General features: G+C 36.0%; 1 protein-coding gene across 1 annotated transcript; it reads right to left on the bottom strand.

Moving 5' to 3' along the window:
* Positions 1-22,799: 22,799 nt before the first annotated feature.
* On the bottom strand, positions 22,800-24,853 carry LOC113197981 (small ribosomal subunit protein mS31). The gene is given in 6 exon segments (XM_077799105.1): positions 22,800-23,122; positions 23,125-23,348; positions 23,350-23,624; positions 23,626-23,826; positions 23,828-23,866; positions 24,740-24,853. Coding segments are annotated over 6 exon segments (1,176 nt in total).
* Positions 24,854-25,309: the final 456 nt, after the last annotated feature.

Here is a 25,309-nt window from a genome sequence, read left to right as displayed (position 1 = left end):
GCCTCTCTATTAAGCTTGCTCTGTCTGTAGCCATCTGTTTCCCCCTGCCGAGCCCTGACTAGTCCAATGATGCATACCCAACTCACAAAGAAGCAGTAGAATTCCTCTGGAGTCTCTTAAAATCAAACTCTGTGCCCTGGGGTCAACTTATTAAATCATAAGATCATCAATGACAAAAGCATACCTTTGTAAAATAAATCATGTGTAATAATAATAGCTTATTTGGAAACACTATGTTGATGAAATCACAGATCTACCATTAAGGAAGGTAAACTATAGGAAAGCAGACTTGGGAGTGCCAACACTCAAATTTTTGCAGATCAAATACTTCAACCCTTCCTTCAAAGTTATATTCTTGTTGACTTCAGATAATTCAGGAAGACAGTTCAGCTTCACATCTCATCAAGCCATGAAAACAGAATTTTCACTAATACATGATGAGAGATTTTCCTAAATGTATTGCTTTTAAGAAGATTTGATAGATCATTGGGGTGGGAGGTCAAGAAGCTATGGGACCTTTGAAGGTATTAGATAATCACATCATAGATATAACATGGAAGAACATACAACACAGTAAAAAAAGAAATCTGAGTAAGAACGCTTAAGTCAGCCTAAAAAACAAGATGACATTTAGCTGTAAAACCTGACATCTGATTCAGATTTTTTATTAAGATAGAAGAAATTTTTTAAAAAGATGGAATGAGATGAGGATATAACACATTCTCTTTAATTTTATCTTATAGATGCAAGCATATAAGAAAATAATATTTTTTTCCTGCAGTTTTCTCAGCTACTTTCTAAGTAGTCTTAGATCACATCCCAATGTCCAATTCCTGATCCTCCAAGGACCTTTCAATAAGAGTCACTAAGGCCTCTGATTTTTAGCACAGGTAACATGTTTTCATACCTGTGCTAAAGAAAAAGAGTTTATCAGATTGCAAGCTGGCACTAATCCAAACACATGAGCTTGTTGTCTTCATTTCAGAGCCTAGCATTTTCTCTTGGGAATTGGAGCTTGGTTCTGTGCTCTTGGCTCTTATACTAGTGCCTCACAAATACTCATCCCCAAAATGCTTTATTGTGTTTATCTGAAGACAGCTCAATAGCTGCTATTCTTCTGCCAAGAAAAAAAAAAAATGGCCACCTAGAAGCAGTCATAATAAAAAAGGGACTACACGAAGGAATTGCATAGCCCTAGTGCAAGGAACATATGCAATTTCATGCAGTATTTCACTTTTATTTTTCTTTGAACTTACCCAGCATCTTTTCCACCCTTTAGTTATCTAATATATAATTATACATTTTCTTGTTACTTAGTGAATCTTTTAATTAGCACTTCCTTTCTCAAGCACACTGAACTGCAATCTAATATCTCACACACATATTAATCTTTCCTATTATATCATATTGGAATGCTATTTTCTTTTTCTTTAACATGAAAGCAAGATTTTATAAACTATTTTTGGTAATTAATTCCATTTTCTTCAAAAGATGGTAAACATGATGAGGGCTTGGAAAGTCTCCTTTCTATGCTTACCATTTTACTGCTAAGACTAGCATGTATCTGGGATATAATTGTTTGTAAATAAACATTGCTGAATGAATAAATGACTTTAGTCTCACCTCCCAAGTCATTCTATTTCCAAGACTATGTGTTTTCAGATATCTATACTTATTTGAACCAAATCTACATTTATCTTTTCTTTGAATGGTCATTATTCGAGGCCAACATTAAGTTTGGATGTCTTCCCAGTTTTTTTCCTGCTTTATCCTTAGACCTTACATGACTTAGGACAAACTATGCTTCAGACTTGTCATACAAGACACCAATTCTTCTGTTTTGATTTCCTTCATAGCTCCTTACACTGATAAAATACCGACCATGTACTTCATTTAGCTACCATTATTTTTTTCCCATAATAGCTAGATTCTTATAATGTTGTAACTGGCTTTCCTCCATTACCTTGATCCATTACTTGGCTTACCTAGAGAACATTCTGAAATAAAATTAATTTGATTAATCAAACAATATTATTTACAAATAAGTAAAACAAGATGTAAATGGAAGTGATAATTGGATTTGACCATCATGAGGTTATAGGTCTCCATAGGAAGAGCAGTTTAAAAGTAATGGAAACCAAAATTAAATCTGTGTCTACCATATGCACAGTTTCTAATTATGTAGTTCATGCAGATAACAGCCACATATATCTATTAGTCCACATCTTTCTCTTGAACATGAGAATTATATATCTGTCAAATTGAAACTCTATTTTGATGGAACATAAATATTTCAAGTTTAATATTATTGAAATGAAAACCAACAATTGTATTTTATAACTGAATTACCCCTATCATCATTATAACTGGGTATTTGTAGACATAAACACACTCATATATAGGGATGCACAGTTCTCTTTCATCTAATGTTTCTCTTTTTGGGTACTAGGGATTGAACTCAGGGGCACTTGACCAGTGAGCCACATCCCCAGACCAATTTTGTATTTTATTTAGAGACAGGGTCTGAGTTGCTTAGCACTTCACTTTTGCTGAAGCTGGCTTTAAACTCCCAATCCTCCTGCCTCAGCCTCCCAAGCCTCTGGGATTATAGCTACGCACCACCATGCCCAACTATTTGATTTAATGCCACCATTATTCACAAAGGTAAGTGTGAATAAACATCCTAGGGCTGCTTATTTCAATATGATAAACATACTTCTTTATTTTGGAAATATATAGATTTAAAATTAGATTTCTTTAGAATTCTGGTTAAGCAACTTACTAGTTGTCTAGTGTTAGAAAACTTCATTTCTCCATGTTTTCAGATTCCCTGTCTGCTAATGAGAATTGCAATCATATCAGTTGGAGTATTTATTTTTAATTAAACATATTCAAAAAGTATATTAAATATAATTATGAATTACATATATGTAAAGTAACTATAATTTTATTCATTTTTTCTTTCTATTAAAATAATTTATTCTTTTGCTGCCTTGTTCAAATCTTCATCAGACAATAATCAGCTATTTCTGCCTCTAGTCTTGAGCCCTATAGCTTTATTCTCTACGCTGCTACTGACATCATTCTTCTGAACCCCAGATTGTAGCATATGTTCTTACCCTGCTTAAAGCCTCTTAGATGAACCTTAAACTCCATGTGAGACTTTCAAGGTTGTCAGAAATCAAAGACTTTGTCTCCCTCTCTAGATTTGTCTCTGGCTTCTCTCTTCCTCATAGTCTTCACTCCAGCCATTTAAAATACTTACATGTCTCTAATTGTGTGATTAGAAATCACATTTTCATGACTCTGTATCTGTATCTCTGCTTTTTCTTCTTAAAATGTTGTTTTTTCAAGTTCCTTCACTAAGTAAACTTCAATAGGCTCTTATCCTCTATGGAACAGAACTTCACCTTCCCAAGAATAGTGGGGAAAATTGTTCTTTTTGCAACCATTGAAGATTACATATGCCTGTATTAGTGCACTTGTACATTATGTAGTGTCTATATGCTTTCATAGATGTGTGTTCTACTAGACTATAAATGATTCTTTTCTGTTAGAAATGGTGATCTGTGCTAGAGAAACAATGGTAACTATGACCTGGTGACAGATCCCAAACAGTTCACAATCTGAAGGGATAAGACACATAAAAACAAACTTTTATCTCAGTTACGTTCAAGTAAAGGTTAACAAAATATTCTTTCTGATTTCTAATAAATGAACATGTATTCTGTCTAGGAAAACTGAAAATTATCTCAGGATTACAATGACTTTTGAGCTGTACATTAAAGAGGAATTAGAATTAGTCAGGCAAAAAGGAGAAGATATAAGTAAGGATTTTAAGTTTGAAAGAAATGCCATCATGGTTAAAAGCACGAAAGGAGGACATTGTATAAATAGAGAAGTGCAAAAGACAAATTTAAAAAGTTAGAGCCACCATGTAGCATGTTTCAAGGAGAATGGCAAAAATTGGGAGAAGGACAGTCAGATGCTGAGTTATAAAGATATTCTGTGTCTGGTTAAGAGTCAATGTTATTCTTTAAGTGATAGTAAACCATTGAATAAACTAATCAGTGGAGAACATAATAATATAGTACAGTTGTCAAATGTCATTGTTTTGGTCATCTTTTCTGTCACTGTGACCAAAAGATCCTACAATAATAATTTTAGAGGAGGAAAAGTTTTTTTTTTGTTTTTTTGTTTTGTTTTGTCTTTTGGTGCTGATGGTTTCAGGGTCCCAGTCAGTATATGGCTAGCTGCATTACTCTGGACCCAAGGTGAGGCAGAACATCATGGCAAAGGAAAGTAGCTCAGTACATAGTCACCAGGAAGCAGACATAGACATCTCCTCTCACCAAGGACAAATATATTCCCCAAAAGCACACTCCAATGACCACCTCCTCCAGCCACACCTTATCTGCCTAAAGTTACCACCCAGTTAATCCCTTCAGTGGATTAATGCACTGCTCATGCTAAGACTCTTCTATCCCAATCATTTCACCTCTAAACTTTCTTGCTTGGTCTCACATATGAGCTTTTGGGAGACACATAATATCTAAACCACAGCAGTCATAAAATAACCAGTTAAGAAGCTAAAGTAATATTGTAGATTTTCTGTGATGAAGACCCAGAAACACACTAATACAATAGGAATGTGGGTAAAATTGTGTAAATGAAACCAAAGTATGTAATAAATAGAAGATGCATGATACAATGACTCTTTGTATGTGTGTGTGTGTGTGTGGGGGGGTGTACTGGGGATTGAACTCAGGGACATTCAACCACTAAGCCATATCCCCAGCCCTATTTTGTATTTTATTTAGAGACACATCTCACTGAGCTGCTTAGTGCCTACCTGTTGCTGAGGCTGGCTTTGAACCTGTGCTCCTCCTGTCTCAACAATGACTCTTGAAAGTAAGTGTTATCAAAGAGAGAATTATCTAGTAAGGCTCAAATTCTTGATTGTGTGAATAAACATGACAAGATAGGTAACATAGGAAGAGATTTATTGAATGGATTTATTAAATAGGAGACAAAAAGATATGTTGGCAATATAATGAATTATGATGCCTAATAATCTAGACTTCTGTAGTAAGCAGTTGGATATGAAGCTATATAGCAAGGAAGGTAGGTCTAGTCTAGAGAGAGTAATTCAGTAATCTTGAGTACACTATGGTAATTTTAGAAATTTGAGTTAATTCAATCAGAACTCAAGGAACAATTTTCAAAAAAAACTAAACATTTATGAAGTGAGTAGAATATATTCATTCATGAAAAACCATAAATAATTTAAAAAAATCAAAACAAGCTTGGGCAGTCCTTTTCATTCAGCATTATTCTAATGTCTTTTTCTTCATTTCTACTCTGATGTTTACATTCTTCACCTCAGGTGTAGTTTCCCTTTGTTCTCTGGGTCTTTTCTCATCTCTTTTCAGCCTAAGAATTAACCAGTTTCATGTTTTGTTCTCATAGGGGTTTATGAGATGATGGTGCTTAAGGGAAATGCATTTCTGCTGATCCCATGTTGTTAGAATGAGCGGGCTCACGACTGGTGATGTGACTGATGTTTACCCCAGATGTCTGTACAGTTTAGGTGGTGTCTTCAGTGTTTCATCTCAAAGAATAAACTAATAAAATTATGCATAAACTTTAGCAAGCATCAGAATCAACTGAAGAAAATTCTAATTTCTGGGTTCTAGCCTTAGAGTCAGAAATTCTGATTCAGGTAATCTGAGGAGGGCCCATAATAATGATGCTGTTAGCCACCCACCACAGAGTAAGCACCTCTGATTGGGATTATTAGGTTTCTAGATGGTTCCCAATTTATCTCAACTTCTTATTTATCTTTTAACTTCATGATGGTATAAAAGTGAAATACATTTAGTAGAAATTATATTTCAATTCTTGAATTTTCATTTTTTATCAGGTTTTGAAGGTGTGGCAAGAATCTTTCTAGTGATATGTGACATCTCCTCTCAGCCAGCCACATTAGTGTGAAGGTAAACAACCCATCCTCAACAATGCCTGAGTTGCTAACAGATGATGTTTGATATTTGATAGGTTAGATGTAATGAGTATGTTTTTGACTTACAATATTTTCAACTTAGAATGGGTTGATCAAGGCTTAACTCTTAAGGAACATCTGTATAGCTATATGAGGGTGGTCTTTTGATCCTTCTGAAAAATATCTGTTTACTCCAATTAGGACCATCACCTTTATGAAAAGAAAAGAAATAATACAAGTCATAGACTATTTTCCTTTCAAGAGCATGACTTATTGAATGGCTAGAATTCATTCAATAACCTTAAACAGAAACTCTTAAGGTTTGAATGTGTTTTCATGGCTCAAGATATATAGCCCCTTCATGACATTTCAGATTATTGTCCTGGAAAGTTTATGGCAATTTGGAAACATTCAGACATTTAACAATTGTAGAAAATTGAAAGTTTTAATAGAAGCCCATTTTAGAAGTGCCCAAGAAAATATCAGAAAATAATATATGTTTTTAAATGTGCATGTCTTGGAGTCTGCCAGCTTCTTGACAGCAATTTAACTTACATAAGTGCCTTTTCTTTCTGGGCCATTGTGCTCCACATTTAAGTACACTAGCATTAGTCACTAAGTACCTCTTACTGCAACAAAGAAGCTAAGGCACATTTTTGAGGTGTCAAAACAGCTTTCCCATCATGAGTAGAGCTGCAGCCATTAGATAATTACGTGTTCCTTGAGAAAATAAAGTGCTTGGATGTAATCCATCTTAAACTGTCCTGGCAGCAAGACACACTGGACAATACCTTGGAGAACAGACCTGTACATTAGCTGGATATGGAAACCTATAAGAAACAGCAGATAGCAGTCAGGTCTCTAATTGATGCAGATATTTGGAAAGTTTTATCATAAAATTCTGTTTCAATATTTGAGGTAAAACCTAAACCAGCCTCACATTTAAGGGTCTAGATGTGAAGGACAACACTCACCTTAACCATTGCTCTTTCTGAACCCAACCAATCCTGGTCTCCAGAGCAGAATCTTCCTCTTTTTCAGGGCGTAACTTGGAACAAGTTCCATACCTTTCCAATGCTTTGTTTTCTTACCTGAAAAGTAAAATAAAATACCTATCTCATATAGCTGTGATAAAGATTGCTAGTTAATATATGCCAATCTATTATATTCATGACTAATCCCACATTTTTGTCAAGTTATCCAGGCGAATAAAATTTTGAAAAGGATGTAAGAAATATCATCTGGCTGAGAAGTCATAACATCTACCTCAAAACAGCAAATGCTCACTGTTATGTAATACAGAATCTATCTGGACTTTTTTTCCTGTAAAGGCACTTTCTGAAATCCTCAGGATGTCTCCAGTGGCAGGAATGTCATTGTTATGCTAATACAGTAACTCATTGGGGACTCCCAGATAGCTTCAGGATTAGGACTGATCACCAGAAAGATCAGTCACATGATTAGAAGTTTGAAACTTTGAGCCAGCCCAATGTGCTGACCGTAGAGGAAAAAGGAGATCATGCTAACTCAGGAGGCTAGTGATTTAATCAGTCAGTCATGCAAGGAAACCCCAACAATACTGTGAATATTGAAGTTTAGTGGTGCTTTCTGTCAGGTGAACATGTGGATGTGCTGGGAGGATAACAAACCTTGATTCCAGCAGAAGAGGGCACAGACCACCATGTATCTCTCTTTGTTTGGTTGGCCTCCAGATTTGTATCCTTTATGATAAAACTGTGTTCCTAAGTTTAGTGCTTTCTTGAGTTCAGCAAGTTGTTTTAATGGAGTAGTAAACCTGAGGGGGTCTTGGGAAACTCCAAATCTACAGTCAGTTGATTGGAACTGTGGGTGGCCAAGGACGCCTCAAGTGCACTATTTAAGTAACTATTAAAGTCTGTGCTAACTCTGGATGGTTACTGCACAAACTGAATTTCAGTGTACCAAATTGGGGTAGAAAGAGAATATAATATTCTTAAATCAAAACATTTTGTGTGTGTGTGTGTGTGTGTGTGTGTGTGTGTGTGTCAGTGTACAACATTGGTTTAGATGTTGAATTTCATCTACAATACCACATCTGATGTCAAAGGACTCTGTGGTCCTCACTTGCTTTAGGCTGAGCTCAAAATACTTGTTCTTGACCTTTCAAGAAAATATTATCACTACTTATAGTTTCTGTTACAGAAAATTATCTTTCCCAGGAGTAAGAGGAAAGCTGGGAAGAATGTGGATGTATACTGAAATTCTACCTCATCTAATTCAGCCTCTACTTTCAATATTTTGAAACTTTTAGTTCAACCTTTGGCCAGTCTATCACTGTCCTGCTTCTCCAATTCCTGATTTTTCTTTCATAGTTCTTATATCTCAGTTCTACCTGGCTTTATTTGTCAAATCCATGTCACCAAAATTCAGTTCTCTGAATGAATATTTTTTTCTGAAATACCTAGTGGTCAAATTGGCTTATTTCTTCATTCTTTTGTAAAATTTATAGCAATTCAAATTAGATCATATGATTTTAACAGTTTTTGAGATTTCTAATGTGCTCTAGCTATCTGTCATGAGTGAGGTATGTCATTAACATAAACCAAATATGCTTTTGTTTGTGTCTTCACTACAATGTGGGAATTCATTTAATTCACAGACTACACCACTTGCATTAGTCAGAATCTGGGCAAACACAAGTTGTTTTCTTTCAATCTTTTTTTTTTTTTGAGGGGGGGCGGCTTTTTTCTCTTTATTTATTTATTTTTAATTTGTTATTTTAAGATATAGATGACAATGGAGTATATTTTGAGATATTAAACAAACATGAAGTATAACTTATTCTAATTAGGATCCCATTCTTATGGTTGAACATAATGTGGAGTTACACTGGTGCTATATTCATAGATGAACATAGAAAAGTTATGTCTGATTCATTCTACTGCCTTTCCTATTCCCATCCCTGCTCCCTTCCCTTCATTCTCCATTGTCTAATCTAATGAACTTCTATTCTTCCCTCCCCACCTCATTGTGTGTTAGCATCCACGTATCAGAGAGAACGTTTGGACTTTGCTTTTTGGGGATTGGCTTATTTCACTTAGAATCAGTCTCTAGTTCCATTCATACTGACAAATGCCATAATTTCATTCTTCTTTATGGCTGAGAAATGTTCCATTATGTGTGTATATATACATATACATATGTGTGTATATGTGTGTGTGTGTATGTGTGTGTGTGTATAAATATATGACCCACATGTGTTAGTCAGTGTTTTCTAGAAGAACATAATAACAGGAAGTATGATTATAAAACAGAGATTTATTAGATTGGCTTCCATGGCTAGAAGCTGGCAATGGCCATCTGCCGGCTGTACAGCTGAAGGAACCAGTAGCTGTGCAGTCCAAGAGACTGAAGACTCAGAATGAGAGGGATCAATGGTGCTACCCCAGTCCAAGACTGAAGGCTTCTGGAAACTCCCCATAGGATCATTGGCAGAGCTGGCCATCAGGCCATTGTCACAGCAATCAAGAACCCATTCAAGAAGAATTAAACTTGCATCTGATGCTGCTTCCTGTTCTTCCAACTTTTATTCCATCCAAGCCACCATCCTATTGAATGTTAATGCCCATACTGAGGGAGGGTCTCCACTGTGATTTGCTATCCCACATGCCAATCATTCCTAGAAACACCCTCACTGACACACCCAAAAGCCTCTTAATCGTCAGCATCTTTTTTAATCTAATCAAGTTGACAATTCAAATTAAATTAACCATTACACCATATTTTCTTTATCCATATACCTGTGGAAAGGCACCTAGTTTGATTCTATGCCTTACTAATTGTATTGAGCTGCTATAAACATTGAGTGGCCACATCTCTGTAGATTGCTGATTTTAAGTTCTTTGGTTATATACTGAGGAATGGGATGTTTGGGTTAAATGGTGGTTCTATTCCACGTTCTCTGAGAAATCTTAATATTACTTTCCAGAGTGGTTGCACCAGTTTGCAGTCCTACAAGCAATGTATAAGGGTACCTTTTTCTCCATATCCTCTCCAACATTTGTTGTTGCTTGTATTTTTGATAATTGCTATTCTGAGGAGATAGAATCTCATTGTGGTTTTACACTTGCATTTTTCTAATTTCTAGAGATGTTGAACATTTTTTCATATATTTGTTGAATCTTGTATTTTTTTCCACTTTATTCCAATCTTAATTTGTACTACTATAATACTTGTCACACACACACACATATATATGTCTCCCATAGAAAAACTAAGAAAGGGTTAAAGCAGACACAGAGCTTCAGGAAGCTGAACTGAGAGCAAAGAGAAAGACCAGATGCAAACAGTGTAGGAGGTAGCAGATAAGATTAAGAATCAGCCTAAGAACTTGCTCAGGGTGCAAAGCTATCAAATTCGGAACTTATTCTAGAGCAAGGTCCAGATGAACTTCAGTTTCAGGGTATCAGCTTGAAATGGAAGCTTGGAGTAGGTCCTGAATAGTCATGCTGGGCAGGAGAAACTATGCCCCTATGAATCCTAAAGACAGCTATTCAAAATTCATCCCTGTGGTGATTTTACTGTGCAAGACTCCTGATGAGTGACCAGGTGACAGCATCAGCATACCACTGTGTCCAATCTTAAGGTGCTCCTTCTTTTATTGGCCTCAATTGAGGAGATTGCTTCATTTCGTGGTTTGTTATGTTTCCTAAGATCATGAATCTGGTTTTTCTGACACAAGTTTGATTCACCCATGCACCCATGTGCTTCTGATTGATTGGATAAATTTCCCCAGAGGTTGTTTTTATTATCACAATTAATTTAGTTATCAGTTTATGCCTTACGGTTGTGCCAGACAAATGGTGGCTGTTTACTTGAACAAACAAGTTGTAGAGTCATTTTGTAAGGGGACAGATAGATGAGAATGTTAGGAACACAAACTTAAGAGAATAATTTTATAAAATAAGTCCATTGTGTTGATACCTGCCCCTGCCCAACATGATTTCTTTGCCAAAAAGCAATGTGCCTATAGCCCTGTTGCTGTTATGCTCAAATTTGATTCCCCCCAAAGACCACCAGAGACCAAGATCGAAGTAAGCAGCAAAGAGGTGTTTATTGGGAGCTAGCTCATTCCTCCGGGTGCACACAGCAACTGGTGACGCTGAGAGGCCCTGAGCCCAGGGTTTGCAGCAGTTTTATACATTCTTTGGAGAAGGCAGGGACCCCCCACATACATCATAGCATCTCTTAGCAAATCATCACACACCGCGGGAAAATCAAATAACAACTCTAAAACATGATTAGCACATTCACTGGAGGGAACAAGTTGGGTAAGGGTGATTGTTTACTACAAGAGGGGGATTCATTTGAACTGATTGGTTTAAGCCAAGAGGGGTGTTCATGCTGAACTACATGGTTTCCCAACATGTTTCCAACACCATAAACTACTGGGAGGGTCATCTGGCATCCCAGGTATTTCTCTGTCTCATACTGATTGGTGGCTGCTAGGGGGTTGCTATGGGTCCCCACCTAGCCTGACTGAGTCAGGGACACCTGGCGCAGCAGATCTCTCCTGTTATTTGTAGATAAACCACTTAGCAGGGTGGAATGTGCCTAGGGGTGCTCTGTGGGTCTTTCCAAGGGCAAAGGTCATGCCCCTTCCTTGGACAGGCTTTGCTCTGAGGTAGAAGCTGGTTTTTCACTGCAGGGGTAAAGATCGGGCAGTCAGTGTAGGTAATCAAGCACAGGGTTTGAGAGAGGATGATGACTGGTTATCAGAGAACAAAGGATTGTTAACCTCTGTGATCTTGTTTCTGGACACTCAGGGTTGCTAACCATTAACCCCTGTGTCCCTGCTCCCAGGCCCATAGATGGAAAAGAAAGGATAGGCAATAATTAACAGGGAGGTCTGTAAAAGGACTTACCCTCTCCCACAGACACCTAGCTCTGGAGTCTCTTCCCTTTGAAAAAGTTTCTATCACTTTCTTAAATCAAACTTGCCTTCATGTTTCTGAAGCCAGATTTAAAGATAGGTAGTTAGTGTAGTTAGGTAAATGGGGTCTAATATCGAATAAGATAAATAAAATGGAGGCCATTATTGAGAATGGAATCCAGGAAACCAGAGCAGCACTTGGGGAAATTGAAATGTTAATGTCCCCAAGCCCCAGAGTCCATCCTAAGGAAATGTTAATGAAGCAGCTTCCAGCAAACCTGGAAATGCTAATCCAAAAGCAGCCCCAGGCCCTTCCTGCCCAGATTACTCCTTCAGCCCACTTATCTCCCCCCTTTTGGGCCTTCCCACCAGCATTCTATCACTGCAAGATAACAAAGGACAGGAGTGTGGGAAAGCTGAAAGAAGACCTCAGTTATAAAAGAGGGAAGACCTCCCCCTTCCATGGATTTGCCTTTTGGGTCCCCTTCTTCCTCCAGGGAGAGGTCCTTTCTGCTGTCCTTTAATAAAGCTTCTACTTTCCACTCTAAACTTGCCTCAGCATGCTTCTCTGGTGTTATACTTCACCATTCGGGGAAGCAAGGACTCACCGCTAAATGGTGGTAACATTTCTTGGGTGGTTATTCTCCAATACGGGGGAATAAGAACCCATTCCTGGTCTCCAAAACCAGTATCACTTCCACCTTAGCACTTAAAACAGAGCAGCTATGGCAAACTACTGCTTTACAAAATGGAGTAATTCAAATGTAAGTGTAGTTGTAAGGGTCCGGGGAAAAGTCGGAGGAAGAGACCACCAAGAGATTGACTCATGCAATTGCAGAGGGGATTTACTGAGGATCCAATTCAGCGTGCTGAGGCTCCAGGCTCACTCAAGAAGGGAGAGCAGCCCAGAGCCCAGAGCAGAGGTTAAGCAGTGCTTAAGTACACTTTTTGGGGAGGGTGGAGGCTTTGCATACATCAGGACAAATCATCATGAAGCTCGGGAAAATCAAACAACAATTCTTAAACTTGATTAGTACATTCATTGGTGGGAACAGGACGGGTGGGGGTGATTGGTCACTCCTAAGGGGGGGGTACACATCCAAACTGATTGGTTTGGGCCCTGTATGCTTACGTGACAAGCTGCACAGGGCCCTAGGCTAAATGGACAGTAGGGCCGTTGTCTTAACTGTCTCAAGAATTTCAGGTTCTGGGTGTAGCAGAGGAACTTAACAATACCTGGTCCTTCACTTTTTAACTCAGGCCTTGCAGCTTAGAAACTTTACAATGCCAGGTCTTTTACATTGTAACTCAGGCTTTGCAGCTTAGAAACTTTACCCTTTCAGTAGTCTGAGAATTACTGGTCTAAGCATCATGTAGTAACTCAGCCAAGCACAGCCTACTCTTCACATTTTCTAACTTGAATTTTATATTAAATGTTTCTAAAGTTTTTTTTTTTTTTTTCCAATTTGTTTCTCCACTATTGCCCTGAGATAAATCCAGTAAAAGCAAGACAAGAGAGAGGAAAAATTTCCACCTGGAGGAAAGACAAAGAATGGAGTTCATTCAGAAATTTGTCCTTTTGATAATTTAGCCATTGGGATAATTGACTTTTACTGAATTAGCTCAAAGGGAATTGGCTGTCTTTCTACAACTTTAGCTTCTAAAACTGAAAGTTTCCTACTGACTTTCATAGGAGAGAAAATTTGTTTTCTCTTGACTGTGAGGTTCCTATAAAACTATAGAATAAAATCTTGCCAGAGAAAGAAAAACTATACAAAACAAAGGTCATTGTACCTTTATAATACTTTTTACAATTGTTAAATATGCAACTACATAAAAATTAGTTAAGTGGGACAGAAGTTAAGCAGACAGTATAATGGGACTCTTGAATATAAGTGAAATTATTTGTGCTAGAAATAATAATTCTCTGAGAGCAGTCTAACAAATCCCAGTATAAATAAGGATGGTTGTAGAGCTGAGTTAAAAGAATCATTTCTGTTTTTAAGGATTTCTTTCTTAAGTTTGCAAGAGAAAATACTTCTGGTGGATTGACAGCACTAAGCTATGTAGTCACGCTGAGCCTTTCAAAGAATAGCTGCTGTTGGTCAGAATAAGAGAAATGTAAAGTCAGACTATAATCAGAATTTGGCCTGTGATAACTCAGGATTGAAAACCTACTTTGGGAAGGTAAAACTAGCTATTATGAAGTGGGAGTATTCAAATTTAAACAACTGGCCCATTTTCTTCTTTTCTGGAAATCTATTTCCAACACATGAGTGTTAATAATGTCAGAAATTTAGACTAGACTTCTGTTAATTTGCGTATTTACCACATTGTTGAATAGTTATTTAACAGTTTACAAAAATAAATTTGTTTGGAGAATGTGTGTTGCTAATGTAATGAAGAGATGACTAAAAAGATTAACTTATTTGTTGATATTGATTTTAAAACAAAATGTTGTTAAAACTAAGTATAAAACCACTTATTTTCACAAATATTCAAGTAATTTTTCAGATGTATCTGCTCTCTCTTTTCATATGGGATCAAAATTCAAGAGATAAACAGGAGACTCAGTAGTCAGATTCTACTGGTCGATCATTGGCACATAATATAAGAACTACAATAAGGAAGAGGAAGATGAACTGCATCAGAAAAGTCACTGATGGGCTGAAGTGAAAGAGTTCAACTGAATATCATGTACTGGGAATTATTAATCAGTAATGATGCCATTACTAGACTCTTTCCAGGCAGGAATCTAGCGATTGATGTTAATGTAGACAAATGACAGGTATCCAGAGGGTCCTAAACCATCCTCTTGAGAATTTTCTAAATTATGCTGAAATCAATTCCAAGCTATTTGGAAGGAACAAAAAGGTTATTTTCATCAGATACTACATTACTATTCTTGTGACATAGTGACTTGGTCCTTGCAATCTGCAGAACCCTTAAAAAAATAAGCATTATTCTCACTGCCATGTCCAGCAACAGTAATGATCATTAGGTAATCTATAAAATAACCAAAAATATTTCCTAGTTGAAATATGTGCAGTTGTGGTAATAGTATCCCTGCTACTTGGTAGGCTGAGGTAGGAGGATCACAGGTTCAAGGTCAGCTGGGCAATTTAGAGAGACACTGTCTTAAAATTAACAAAAAGGATTTTTGATAACTCAGTGGTAGAGTGCTCTTGGGTTCAATCCACAGTACTACTGCAAAAAAAGAAAGAAAGAAAAAAAAAGAAAAATGTGAACTATAACATCACTATTATCATGGGATATTGGCTGAAAAGAAAGCTTTCATTGTATTTCAAAAAAAAAAAAAAAAGCAGTTTGATAGGAGATTTATTATTCTACATTCAAGTTCCTTTTGACTTTGCTCTTCCATTTATAATCCTAACCTCAAAAGATGAAAACTCTACCTGCTTCTGGTCTGAATTCTTCCTTTTTCATCAGATGTGAAAAGCTGTGAAGTTACTTTCTTCTTCCAGGTTTGTCCCTTAATTGCCAATCTCCGGTCATTTAGTTTTTCTGTCTTTGGCTTTTAATTTTCCTCCTTTCATTAGCTTGGTTTAAAACTATGTGTATTTTCAACTCTACCTCCCCCACCTCAAGCCTTTTTAAAATAAATACTTCAAATCCTCTGTAAATAAATGAATAACATTCTTTTTTGATCAAGGGAGATGAGTTACAAGTCTTTTTTACAAAGTCTCAATTCCTAGAAATATTTGTTCATATAAACTCTTATTTTACTATGAGCTTGGTTTAGCATATCAATTAGGTAAATTTGCTTAAACCTATTCAAAATGTCAAATGATTAGTAGAAAACAATCTGCAATTTGGTTTTGGTTCTTATTGTTGTTTTTGATGCTATTGTCATTGTAATTTTGCAAATAGAAAAGATAATATCTCATAAATTCAGTCGTGTACAGTGATTAAAAGATGCAAATGAAATTGTAAAACTTATTTGATCATGCCATTTTTGACATCGTGGTTAAGGATCATATGATTAGGCTTCAAATGGTATTATATAAAATCAAATCATTACATCAAAAGAGATTCATTTAAAAATTAAACTAAGGCTAGTGATAAGGCACATGACCCCAGAACTGAAAGGTTCTTAAAATCCCAGAGCTAAACAATATACTCTGTGACAATAAGGGGTTCACAGGGTTATTAGAAAAGCAAAAACAATAAAGGAATAATAAACAAATACATAAAATATATTACAAACTTTAAAAAAAAATTGCTGTGCTATTGTACAACCTGTCAGGTTAACTGGTGCTTTAGAAAAGTATTAAAACATCCTATATAGTATTTACATCATAAACCTTATTTATTTACTTGTTTCTTATGTTGAATTGATATTTTTTTTCTCTTTCCAAAACAAAGCATATTATATCTGGGTCCCTTCAATTTCAACTAATGACTAGGAGCAATAAAAGGGCTGGGGTAAAAATTAGTATGGGTCCTTAATTAGAAATAAGATGTGCTTCAATATTTTTACCATGTGGTAGGTACTTTTAATATAGAGAATAATTTTTTTTTCCTTTTAAACAATACACAAAAGATATTTATGCCTTCGGTAGAATGACCTAAGTCACACTTTTCTAAAACATTTTAATGAATGTTTTGAGCTGGGGATATGGCTCAGTTATAGAGCACTAATGTAGCCTGCTTCAGGCCCTTTGTTTGAACCTCAGCATGGCAAAAATAAATAAATAAAGGAATAAACAGATAAATATTTTAAATGGTTATTCCTCCTAAGATGTTCCTAATTTCTACCTTTATTTATTATGATTATATTTCCAGTCTCCCATTCAATTTTTATCTATGATTAGTATTAGTCTCCCCTTAGAAACAAGTGGGGATAGTTTCCAGCTCCGTATGCAAGTGATTACAACCAGGATCAGTTTAATGATCATGCAAACCATGCAATAAATTATATGAGGCTCTTCATTTAGAAGGGCCCTGAACTTGGTGTAATTCTGAATCTAATGCCTTAAAATTGTTAATAATTTTATTATGAACTTTGGTTTATAATTAAAATCTGATGAAATCCTCCTTGCTGCTCTATTTGCATCTGGTGTTTGCAATGCCCTACATGCACAGAACTTGGAATACCAAAAATATCTATAATTCTTACTCAGTGCTCAACTGAGTACATGCAAGCATGTTTTAGTCAGTTCAGGTGGTCATGACAGAATACCATAGGCCCGGTGGCTAAACAATAGCATTTAGTTGCTCACAGTTTTGCAGTCTGGAATTTGAAGATCAGGGATTTCACAAGATCAGGTTGGGTGAGGACTCTTTTTTATTGGCCTTCAAATTTCTGTTTTTTCACTATATCTTCACATGTGAGTCAGAAGGATCTCTGGCATCCCTTCCTTTTCCTATAATAACTGTCCTATCCTCATGACCTCATCTAAACTTCAATCACCCCCAAAGACCCCATCTCCAAATGGCATCACAAGAATGATCAGTGCTTCAACACAAAACCTGAATGGAGCGGAGATTCAGTCCACAGCAGCTTGTTGCATCTGCAACTGACTGAGGACTATCTACAGCCATTTAGGCTGAACCTTCTTTTCAAACCAGTCATGCTTTTAAATATAGAGAACATCAGTGTTTCCTAAGAAGCATAGATGACTCTGAAACTTTATTGTATTCTTTTTACTTATATTTCTGTCAATGTTAGCCAGTGTATGCTGAAAAGGACACAGAAGGAAAGAGAAAGACAAACCCACAGTTCAATTTCCTTCAATTTTTTATTATTCCTCCATAAATCAAAGTTAGAGGTGTTGGTAGAATGTGTACATGTCAAAATACAAAATAAGAACAGTATAAATTAGGTTCATTCAACAATTTTATTCTTCTTTCAAAAACCATGCCTGTGTACATATAAGCAAGAAACTTCAAATAGTGGATTTCAGGATTCTATATTTATGGCCAGTATTTAATTATTTGCGTTTGAAACTGGTTGTTGCCCCCCCCCAAAAAAAGATAAACAGTTAAACTTCATTCTAGAACCTAGAAAGTTTAGTTTTTTTTTTAATTTAATACAGTAATCATATCAAGTAAAAAATAACCCAAGAGGTCAAGACATTTTCTTTTAGTACCCTGAAAGATACTCTGTTTTAAAGAAAGGAAACCACAAATTTTGTACCTGGCCCCGATCATGTTGTTCTGAGAAGACTCTGGTCATTTGGGGGTAAATATGGAGTGACAAGTACCAACCTGTTTTGCAGGAAAGATGCAACAGTGTCATAAACATTTAATTGAAGGAGAAATTCTCTGTTCTAGATCCATTGAAGGGGAAAGAGAATTGGGGAAGAAGCCAAGTCCTTAACTGAAAGTTACAATCAAAGGTTAGTTAATCAAGCACTAACTTCAGGGCTTCATTGATGGAGACCAGTCTGCATGACTAAAATGTTGTAAAAGATTGGTGGCATCAGGGGAACTAGCTTCTATGTATGAAGATGACCAACACATAAACTGGCTCTTGTTATGCTTCAGATGCTATATCTGAATAAGGAGGCAAAGGAAATTTTTTACATGTTTTAGCTGTTGAAATGAAGATACGCCTGCTCTATCTTCTCCCTAATGTCCATTTACAGACAGCAGAGCACAAATGTATATTCAATGTGAGTTATAATTCACAACATGTGGTAGTGGTTAATATTCAGAAATTACCACCAGTAATAAAAACATTGTTACTTTTGGATGGAAAGAGTACAAATTTACAGAAGAGGAAAATTGTCCACTTTATTCTTGTCTCTGAAGAAATATACTTCACAAAAGTTGTAAACAAATGCCAAATATTTTCTCTGATATAAGGAGGCTGACTCATAGTGGGATAGGGAGGGGGAGCATGGGAGGAATAGATTAATTCTAGATAGGGCAGAGGGGCGGGAGGGGAAAGGACAGGGCAGGGGATTAACAAGGATGGTGGAATGTGATGTACATCATTATCCAAAGAACATGTATGAAGACACAAATTGGGTGTCAACATACTTTATATATAAACAGACATGAAAAATTATGTTATATATGTGTAATAAGAATTATAATGCAAAAAACAAGTATATGTATAAAGACATGAATTGCATGAACATACTTTATATACAAAGATATGAAAAATTGTGCTCAATATGTGTAATAATTGTAATGCATTCCACTGTCATGTATTTAAAAAAATAAAATCAATTAAATAAAAAAGATTCCACTTACATATATTAAGGATTAAATTTTCAAGTCATTTGTAGTATCACTTACATTCTTCCATATATCAAGGGTCCACCAATGATGACCAATATGTTTCTTTCCTTTCACAAAATCCAATTTTCCTTATTAAAGTTGATCCTATCACAGATGAATCTCAATGTTACAATGGTGATACTTCAATGGCTCCTTCCATATTTTGAAGCAAAATGATGTTGAAATGAATAGATTGGTGTGATATTTGATGCTTTATTCCCCATTTTCAATTGGGGGCAGATAGTTTTCTGAAATATTGGAACAAAAGAATGAGAACTACCAATATGACAAGAACAAATAAAAGAGTGTAAATTTCTCCTGCAAGTGGCAAGTTCCATCCTATAAAAATATGGTTTGCTATTGTAGGGCAATAAGAACTCTAGAGTACTTTTTATATACTGTACTTTTAGAGCAATTGTAGAAACACTGCATTTCTGACTAGAAGTACTTTTTAAAGGACTGACACAGTGTATAGAAAATTAAACATTTGCCTGTCCTTTATAAGGTAGTTTAGAGAAGGTTTTTATTATTTTTTAAATGGGACAACTTTTCCAGCTTTTAGGTAGCCCTCTATAGCAAATATTTAAATTATGTAATCCTCTGTAGAGACTCTGCTCTAGTCTTGTATCTAAAGATTTAGATTTTCCTAATGTTTAAGAATTTGGTGTTGGTGTTAAGGAGCCTGGCTTTAAATCCTGGATTTGCATTTTCCAGCTGTGTGCTCTCAAAGTATTGTTTAAGACTCAGTTTTCTAAAAATATTGACAAATTATTGATCGTTGTCTGAGAAAGCATTACTAGATTAACGGACACTGTGTTAGTCAGCTATCCATCTCTGTGACGAAATACCTGAGATAATCAACTTAAAGGAGAAAAGGTTTACTTTCACTTAGGGGTTCAAAAGTTTCAGTCCATGTCCACTTAGCCACCTCACTTTAAATCTGTGGTGGCACAGTACATCATAGTAGAGAAGGTAGAGCATATGGCAGAGAACGTCTCTTCACCTCATGGTGGCCAAGAAGTAGAAAGAGGGGAGAGGTCAGGGTTCCCATATCTCCTTCAAAAACATGCCCCCATTGACTTCACTTCCTTTCACTAGGCTGTTGCTCATAAAGGCACTGCCACCCCTAATAATAATATGTCGCAAGCTGAAGACCAAGCCTTTGATGCATGGGTCTTTGGGTGACACTACAGATCCAAACTATAAAAGATATTACAATGAATGACATTAATCTATTAAAATGTTGTTCATGTAAGAAGATCTGATGCTGTAATTAATGTTCTCATTTCTCCTGTCATTTTCTTTATATACCCTTAAGCAAATTCTATATAGATGGAAATTGAGAGAAAATATAAATCAGTAGCTTATTAGTACCCTTTCTGTAATTAGAAGAATAAAAATTTGAAAAGATTTTGAAATTGTCCTATCCCTCCAATTTCCATCAGAATGTAGCAGTTTCTTTATTTTGAATATTTGCAAGCATGGCTTAGGGATATTATTATAGGCTCAGTTGCAGAACACCATAATTAAACAAATCTTGTAATAAAGTGAGTCATATGAAGTTTCTGATTTCTCAGTGCATATAAATAAAAACCAGGGCAGTAACTATATATCTAAAAAATTCTATTGCTTAATTGAAAAATACTTTGCTAAAAATGCTAATGATCATCTCAGCTTTCAGCAGGGTCTCGGCCTCCATGCTAATGGCTACTGACTGAAGGTTGGGAAGGATGTGGTAGTTTCCTAAAACAAAACAGTGATGTTTCTTCCTTTCTCACAAAACAGTTCTCTGTAGCATGCAATGCTGTTGATAGCATTTTACCCACAACAGAACTTTGCTATCATTTAGAAGGCTGTTTTGACTATATGAAAATCTGTTGTTAAATGTAGTTGCACTCGTCAATTATTTTAGACAGACCTTTTGAATAACTTGCTGCAGCTTCTACTTCCATTTTTGCTACTTCAACCATTTCCTTCTCTCTTCATGTATACACATAAACAAAAATAGGGATACTTGTTCCTTAAACTTCATTAACCGACCTCTGTTAGCTTTGCATTCTTCTTCTGCAGTTGCCTTGCTTCTATCAGCCTCCAAAGAATTCAAGAAAGTTAGACAGGGCACAGTGGCACTTCTCTGTAGTCTCAGTGGCTCTGGAGGCCTAGGCTAGAAGACTGCAAGTTCAAAGCTAGCCTCAACAACTTAGTGAGGCCCTAAGTACCTTAGTGAAACCCATCAAAATAAAAAAAAATTAAAAAATTAAAAAGGCTGGGGATGTGGTTCCAGTGTTTAAGCACCCTTGGGTTCAATCCCTGACGCTGAGAAAATAAAAAAAAATAAGTTAGGATTTTGCTGTTATTAGACTTTGCCTAAAGGAAATTATGGTATCTGGTTTGGTTTTCTATCCAGACTACTAGAACTTTATTCAGATCAATAATAACGCTGTTGCCCTTTCTTGTTATTTGTGTGCTTACTGAAGTAATGCTTTTAACTTCGTTCAAAAACTTTGCTTTGCTTTCACAACTCAGTTGCTGGGCACAAGAGGCCCCTCTTCAGCCAGTCTAGGCTTTTGACATGCCTTTTCCACTAAGCTTAATCATGTCTAACTTTTGATTTAAAGGATGAAGCATGGCTCTTCCTTTCACTTGTACACTCATTTAGAGGACACGGTAGGGTTATTCACAGCCTACTTTCAATATTGTTGTGGCTCAGGGAATAGGAAAATCTGAGGAAAAGGAAATAGACTGGAGAACAGCGGATTAATGGTGCCTGAGAACACACTCTGTCTTGATGGATCAAATTCACTGTCTTATATGGGGACTCTTTGTGGCACCCAGGACAGTTACAATAGTAACATTGAAGTTCACTAATCACAGATCACCTTAACATATAACAATGACGGGAATAGTTAGCAAGTTATGAAAATTACCAAAATGTGACATAGATGAAATAAACAAGTTCTTGAAAAAGTGGTATTAATTGCCCAATGCCAGATTACCATGAATTTTCAATTTGTAAAAAAAAAAAAAAAAAAAAAACAAACCACCATATCTATGAAGCATAATAATGTGAAGCACAATAAAATGTGCATGTGGAACCCTTATCTGTGATCTTCACTTATGATTTAAGATACTGATAAATTTCTACATCATGTATAACCAGAAGAATGAGAAATTATACTCCATCATACACGATGTATCAAAGTGCATTCTACTGTCCTGTATAATTAATTAAAACAAAAAAAATTAAAAATTATATTTTAATAACTATCTAAGCACAGGATATGAATAAAAGAGCCTGAAAAGGTGTTTATTTCCCAGTCAGTGACTGGAACTTAGTATTTTATTTCACCCTTTTGGGTATAACTCAATAGAGATATTACAATATTAGATATGGCTGTATTATTAATAACAGTGACTAATATTTATTAAGCACTTATAGCATTATAGACATTTTTTTTTTGATGGTGCTGGGGATTGAACCCAAGGCCTTGTGCATGCGAGGCAAGTACTCTATCACCTGAGCCATTTCCCCAGACCAATAGACATTCTTCTCACTGATTTTTTTTTATGTACTAGAGTCATTCATTTTTCACTACAACCCTTAGGAAAGTTTTTTTTTTTCCTAGAAAAATTATTTTATTTAGCTATCCTGTCCATCTCCAACAGCTTATAATATAAATTTCCTGGTCTAAACTGTATGTTACTTTCTTTTAGAATGTCCCTTTTTTCTTTAAAATAATCTCTAACCTACTCTATATGCTTGATTTTTCTATTCACTCAGAAATGAGTTTTTGCAAGTCCAAAAGTCACCAGCTCCATGAAGTGGTGAGCTGGTTCTTGTTTTGGTAAACCATCCAAGTGTTTATACAGAGATGCATGTTCACTAAATTCTCAACCATCATCATCAAATCCTGCTTCCCACTTAATTGGTAACTCTCACAGTTTCCCCTTTTCATTCACTCTTCAGACCCAATCTGAAAGGGCTGTTCGTTTACTGTGGTTAGTTGTTTAGCAAATTTCACATCCCAAAGAGAAGACAGTGTCTCTGTTTCAAGTGCTTCTTCAGTAAATGCCTCACTGTCAAAAAGATTAAGTCTCCTCTTGAATAAATTCTTCATAATAATTTGTTGTTGTTGTTGTTTTCTTTTGTGTTTAAGATCAGCTGTCCTGCTCTCTTTTCCTGGTCAAAATAATCTGATGCTCTAGTCTTGTACTAACTCTAACTGTAGCAGATTGGGTAACTTTCATATCTGATATTAGGTTGTTGAAACTAATTTTAGGTTTCTCGCCATCTTGCTGTGCCCGTGAGTTTTTCTCATGCTGCCAGAGCTATCCAAGCAGCTCTGACTTGGTTATCTACTTGTCAAAAGGGACAGAATCTGTCACAGCAGATGTAGCCACCACCAACTCAGGGCACGGTACTCGTTTTGCTTCCTTGGAGCATCTCCTAAAGTTCTACTAAGCCAGTTGCAGCCTCCAAACCTTTAAGTGGTTTTCTGCCAGGTGCCTTTGTTATTTGAACATTTACAAACTTTCATGTCCTTAATTCCTAAACAATTCTTCTTTTATATTCTTTTCCTCTGTTTGGCTTCTCTGAGGTCTTCTTGGGAATTTCACCAATTGGAACACACTGCTCATCTTTCTTGTTAAAGATCACTCTGCTAAGTGCCAAAATGTCTTTCAATATTACCTTTTGTTCTGACCTTTCAGAGAAGAGCATCAAGCAGCACAATCACAGCCACTGATGCCTCCTGTCCTCTAGAAAACAAAGGGAGACAGATAAGAATGCAGAGACTTTAGGGAACATTGCAGAAAAACAATCTAAGAATGATGCTTAAGCAAGTTTTACTATTATCATTCCTAGTTTACAGAGAAAGAATTCAAAGCAAAAGTAAGTAAAGCTTCTTGCTAAATTTCACAAAGTTAATACACAGTAGATTCAGAATATGGACTCAGGCATTGTTGATCCAAGATAGGTCTTACACTGTAGAGTCAGTTCAATTTATGATGAATATCATGTCAGAGTGCAGGTATGTCTGTGTGTATGTTTGTGTAAACTGAAAATCAAAGGAGAAGAAATCTGAATCAGTGGTAAATCCATGGAGGAAATGCATTTTTGAAGAAACAGTAAGATTCTGAAATGGCAAGAAGAATATTCAGAAGAGGTTTTACTTTGTACTAAATCAAATTTTTAAGCTTCTAAAAATTAGGTAGGTACAGCAAAAATTTTAAAATATAATTCTCATTTGATTAAGTGATGCTCCTTTAAAATTCATATATCATGGAAATTTCACAGATAAACTAATAATATTCAATACAAAATTTAGATACGCATCTTTGCTAATGGACATGAGATACATTCATTAGACAAGTTCACTTCATTATCTTTTGTGATTATTAAAATCTTTCTATCATCCTAATACAATTTAGGTACTCAGAAAAAGCCTCTCCCACCCAAATAATTAAGAAAGGGTAGGGTTAGGCAAGACAAGACTTACAAAAAGGTAAGACTTATAAAATGCTTAATTTGTTGATACTTTATCTTTAATGCTCTTAATCTTTTCTTTCTAACCCACCTTCTTATCTATAGGGATTCTTTTCTCATCCTTTCTTGTTTCCTCTTCTGAGATCCAATCAAATTTATGCACAATAAATATCTCAATAATAGCCCCTAATGATTCAGCTTCCATTTAAGTCAGTTTTACCTTTTCTGAAGGATTATCAGTTTAAGACTCCTCTCTCAGTGGAGGCATTGAGAGTCAGGTATTTGAAGGATGCTTCTCCAGGAGAATTTGCTTGATGTCTTTCTAAAGCTCCTAATAGGGTTTGGGTATTCAAAGGCAGACAACATAGGTGAAGTGTCGTGCTCATCACACAACTCCAAAGGTCTCTACTATCAACACGATATATCTCTGTCAGTGCTGACCTTTACCACTTTGTTGAGTTAATGTTTATTAGATTACTCTTTTCTTTGCTTTTCCACACCATATTCTTTGAATAGAAGTCTCTATGTACATCCTACACTAATGGGGGTGGGGCAAGGTGGATGCATGCTCACCTCCTTGAGGGCAGAGTATCTACATAAATTGTCTGGGATTCTTCTGCATAGCTGATTTGTTTCTTCTATTTATTTACTACTTTAGCCC

Source organism: Urocitellus parryii, chromosome 5 (assembly GCF_045843805.1).
Source record: "Urocitellus parryii isolate mUroPar1 chromosome 5, mUroPar1.hap1, whole genome shotgun sequence".
NCBI classification, from domain to species: domain Eukaryota; kingdom Metazoa; phylum Chordata; class Mammalia; order Rodentia; family Sciuridae; genus Urocitellus; species Urocitellus parryii.
Note: the sequence above shows the minus strand (reverse complement) of the source record. Positions and strands in the feature narration are given on the sequence as shown.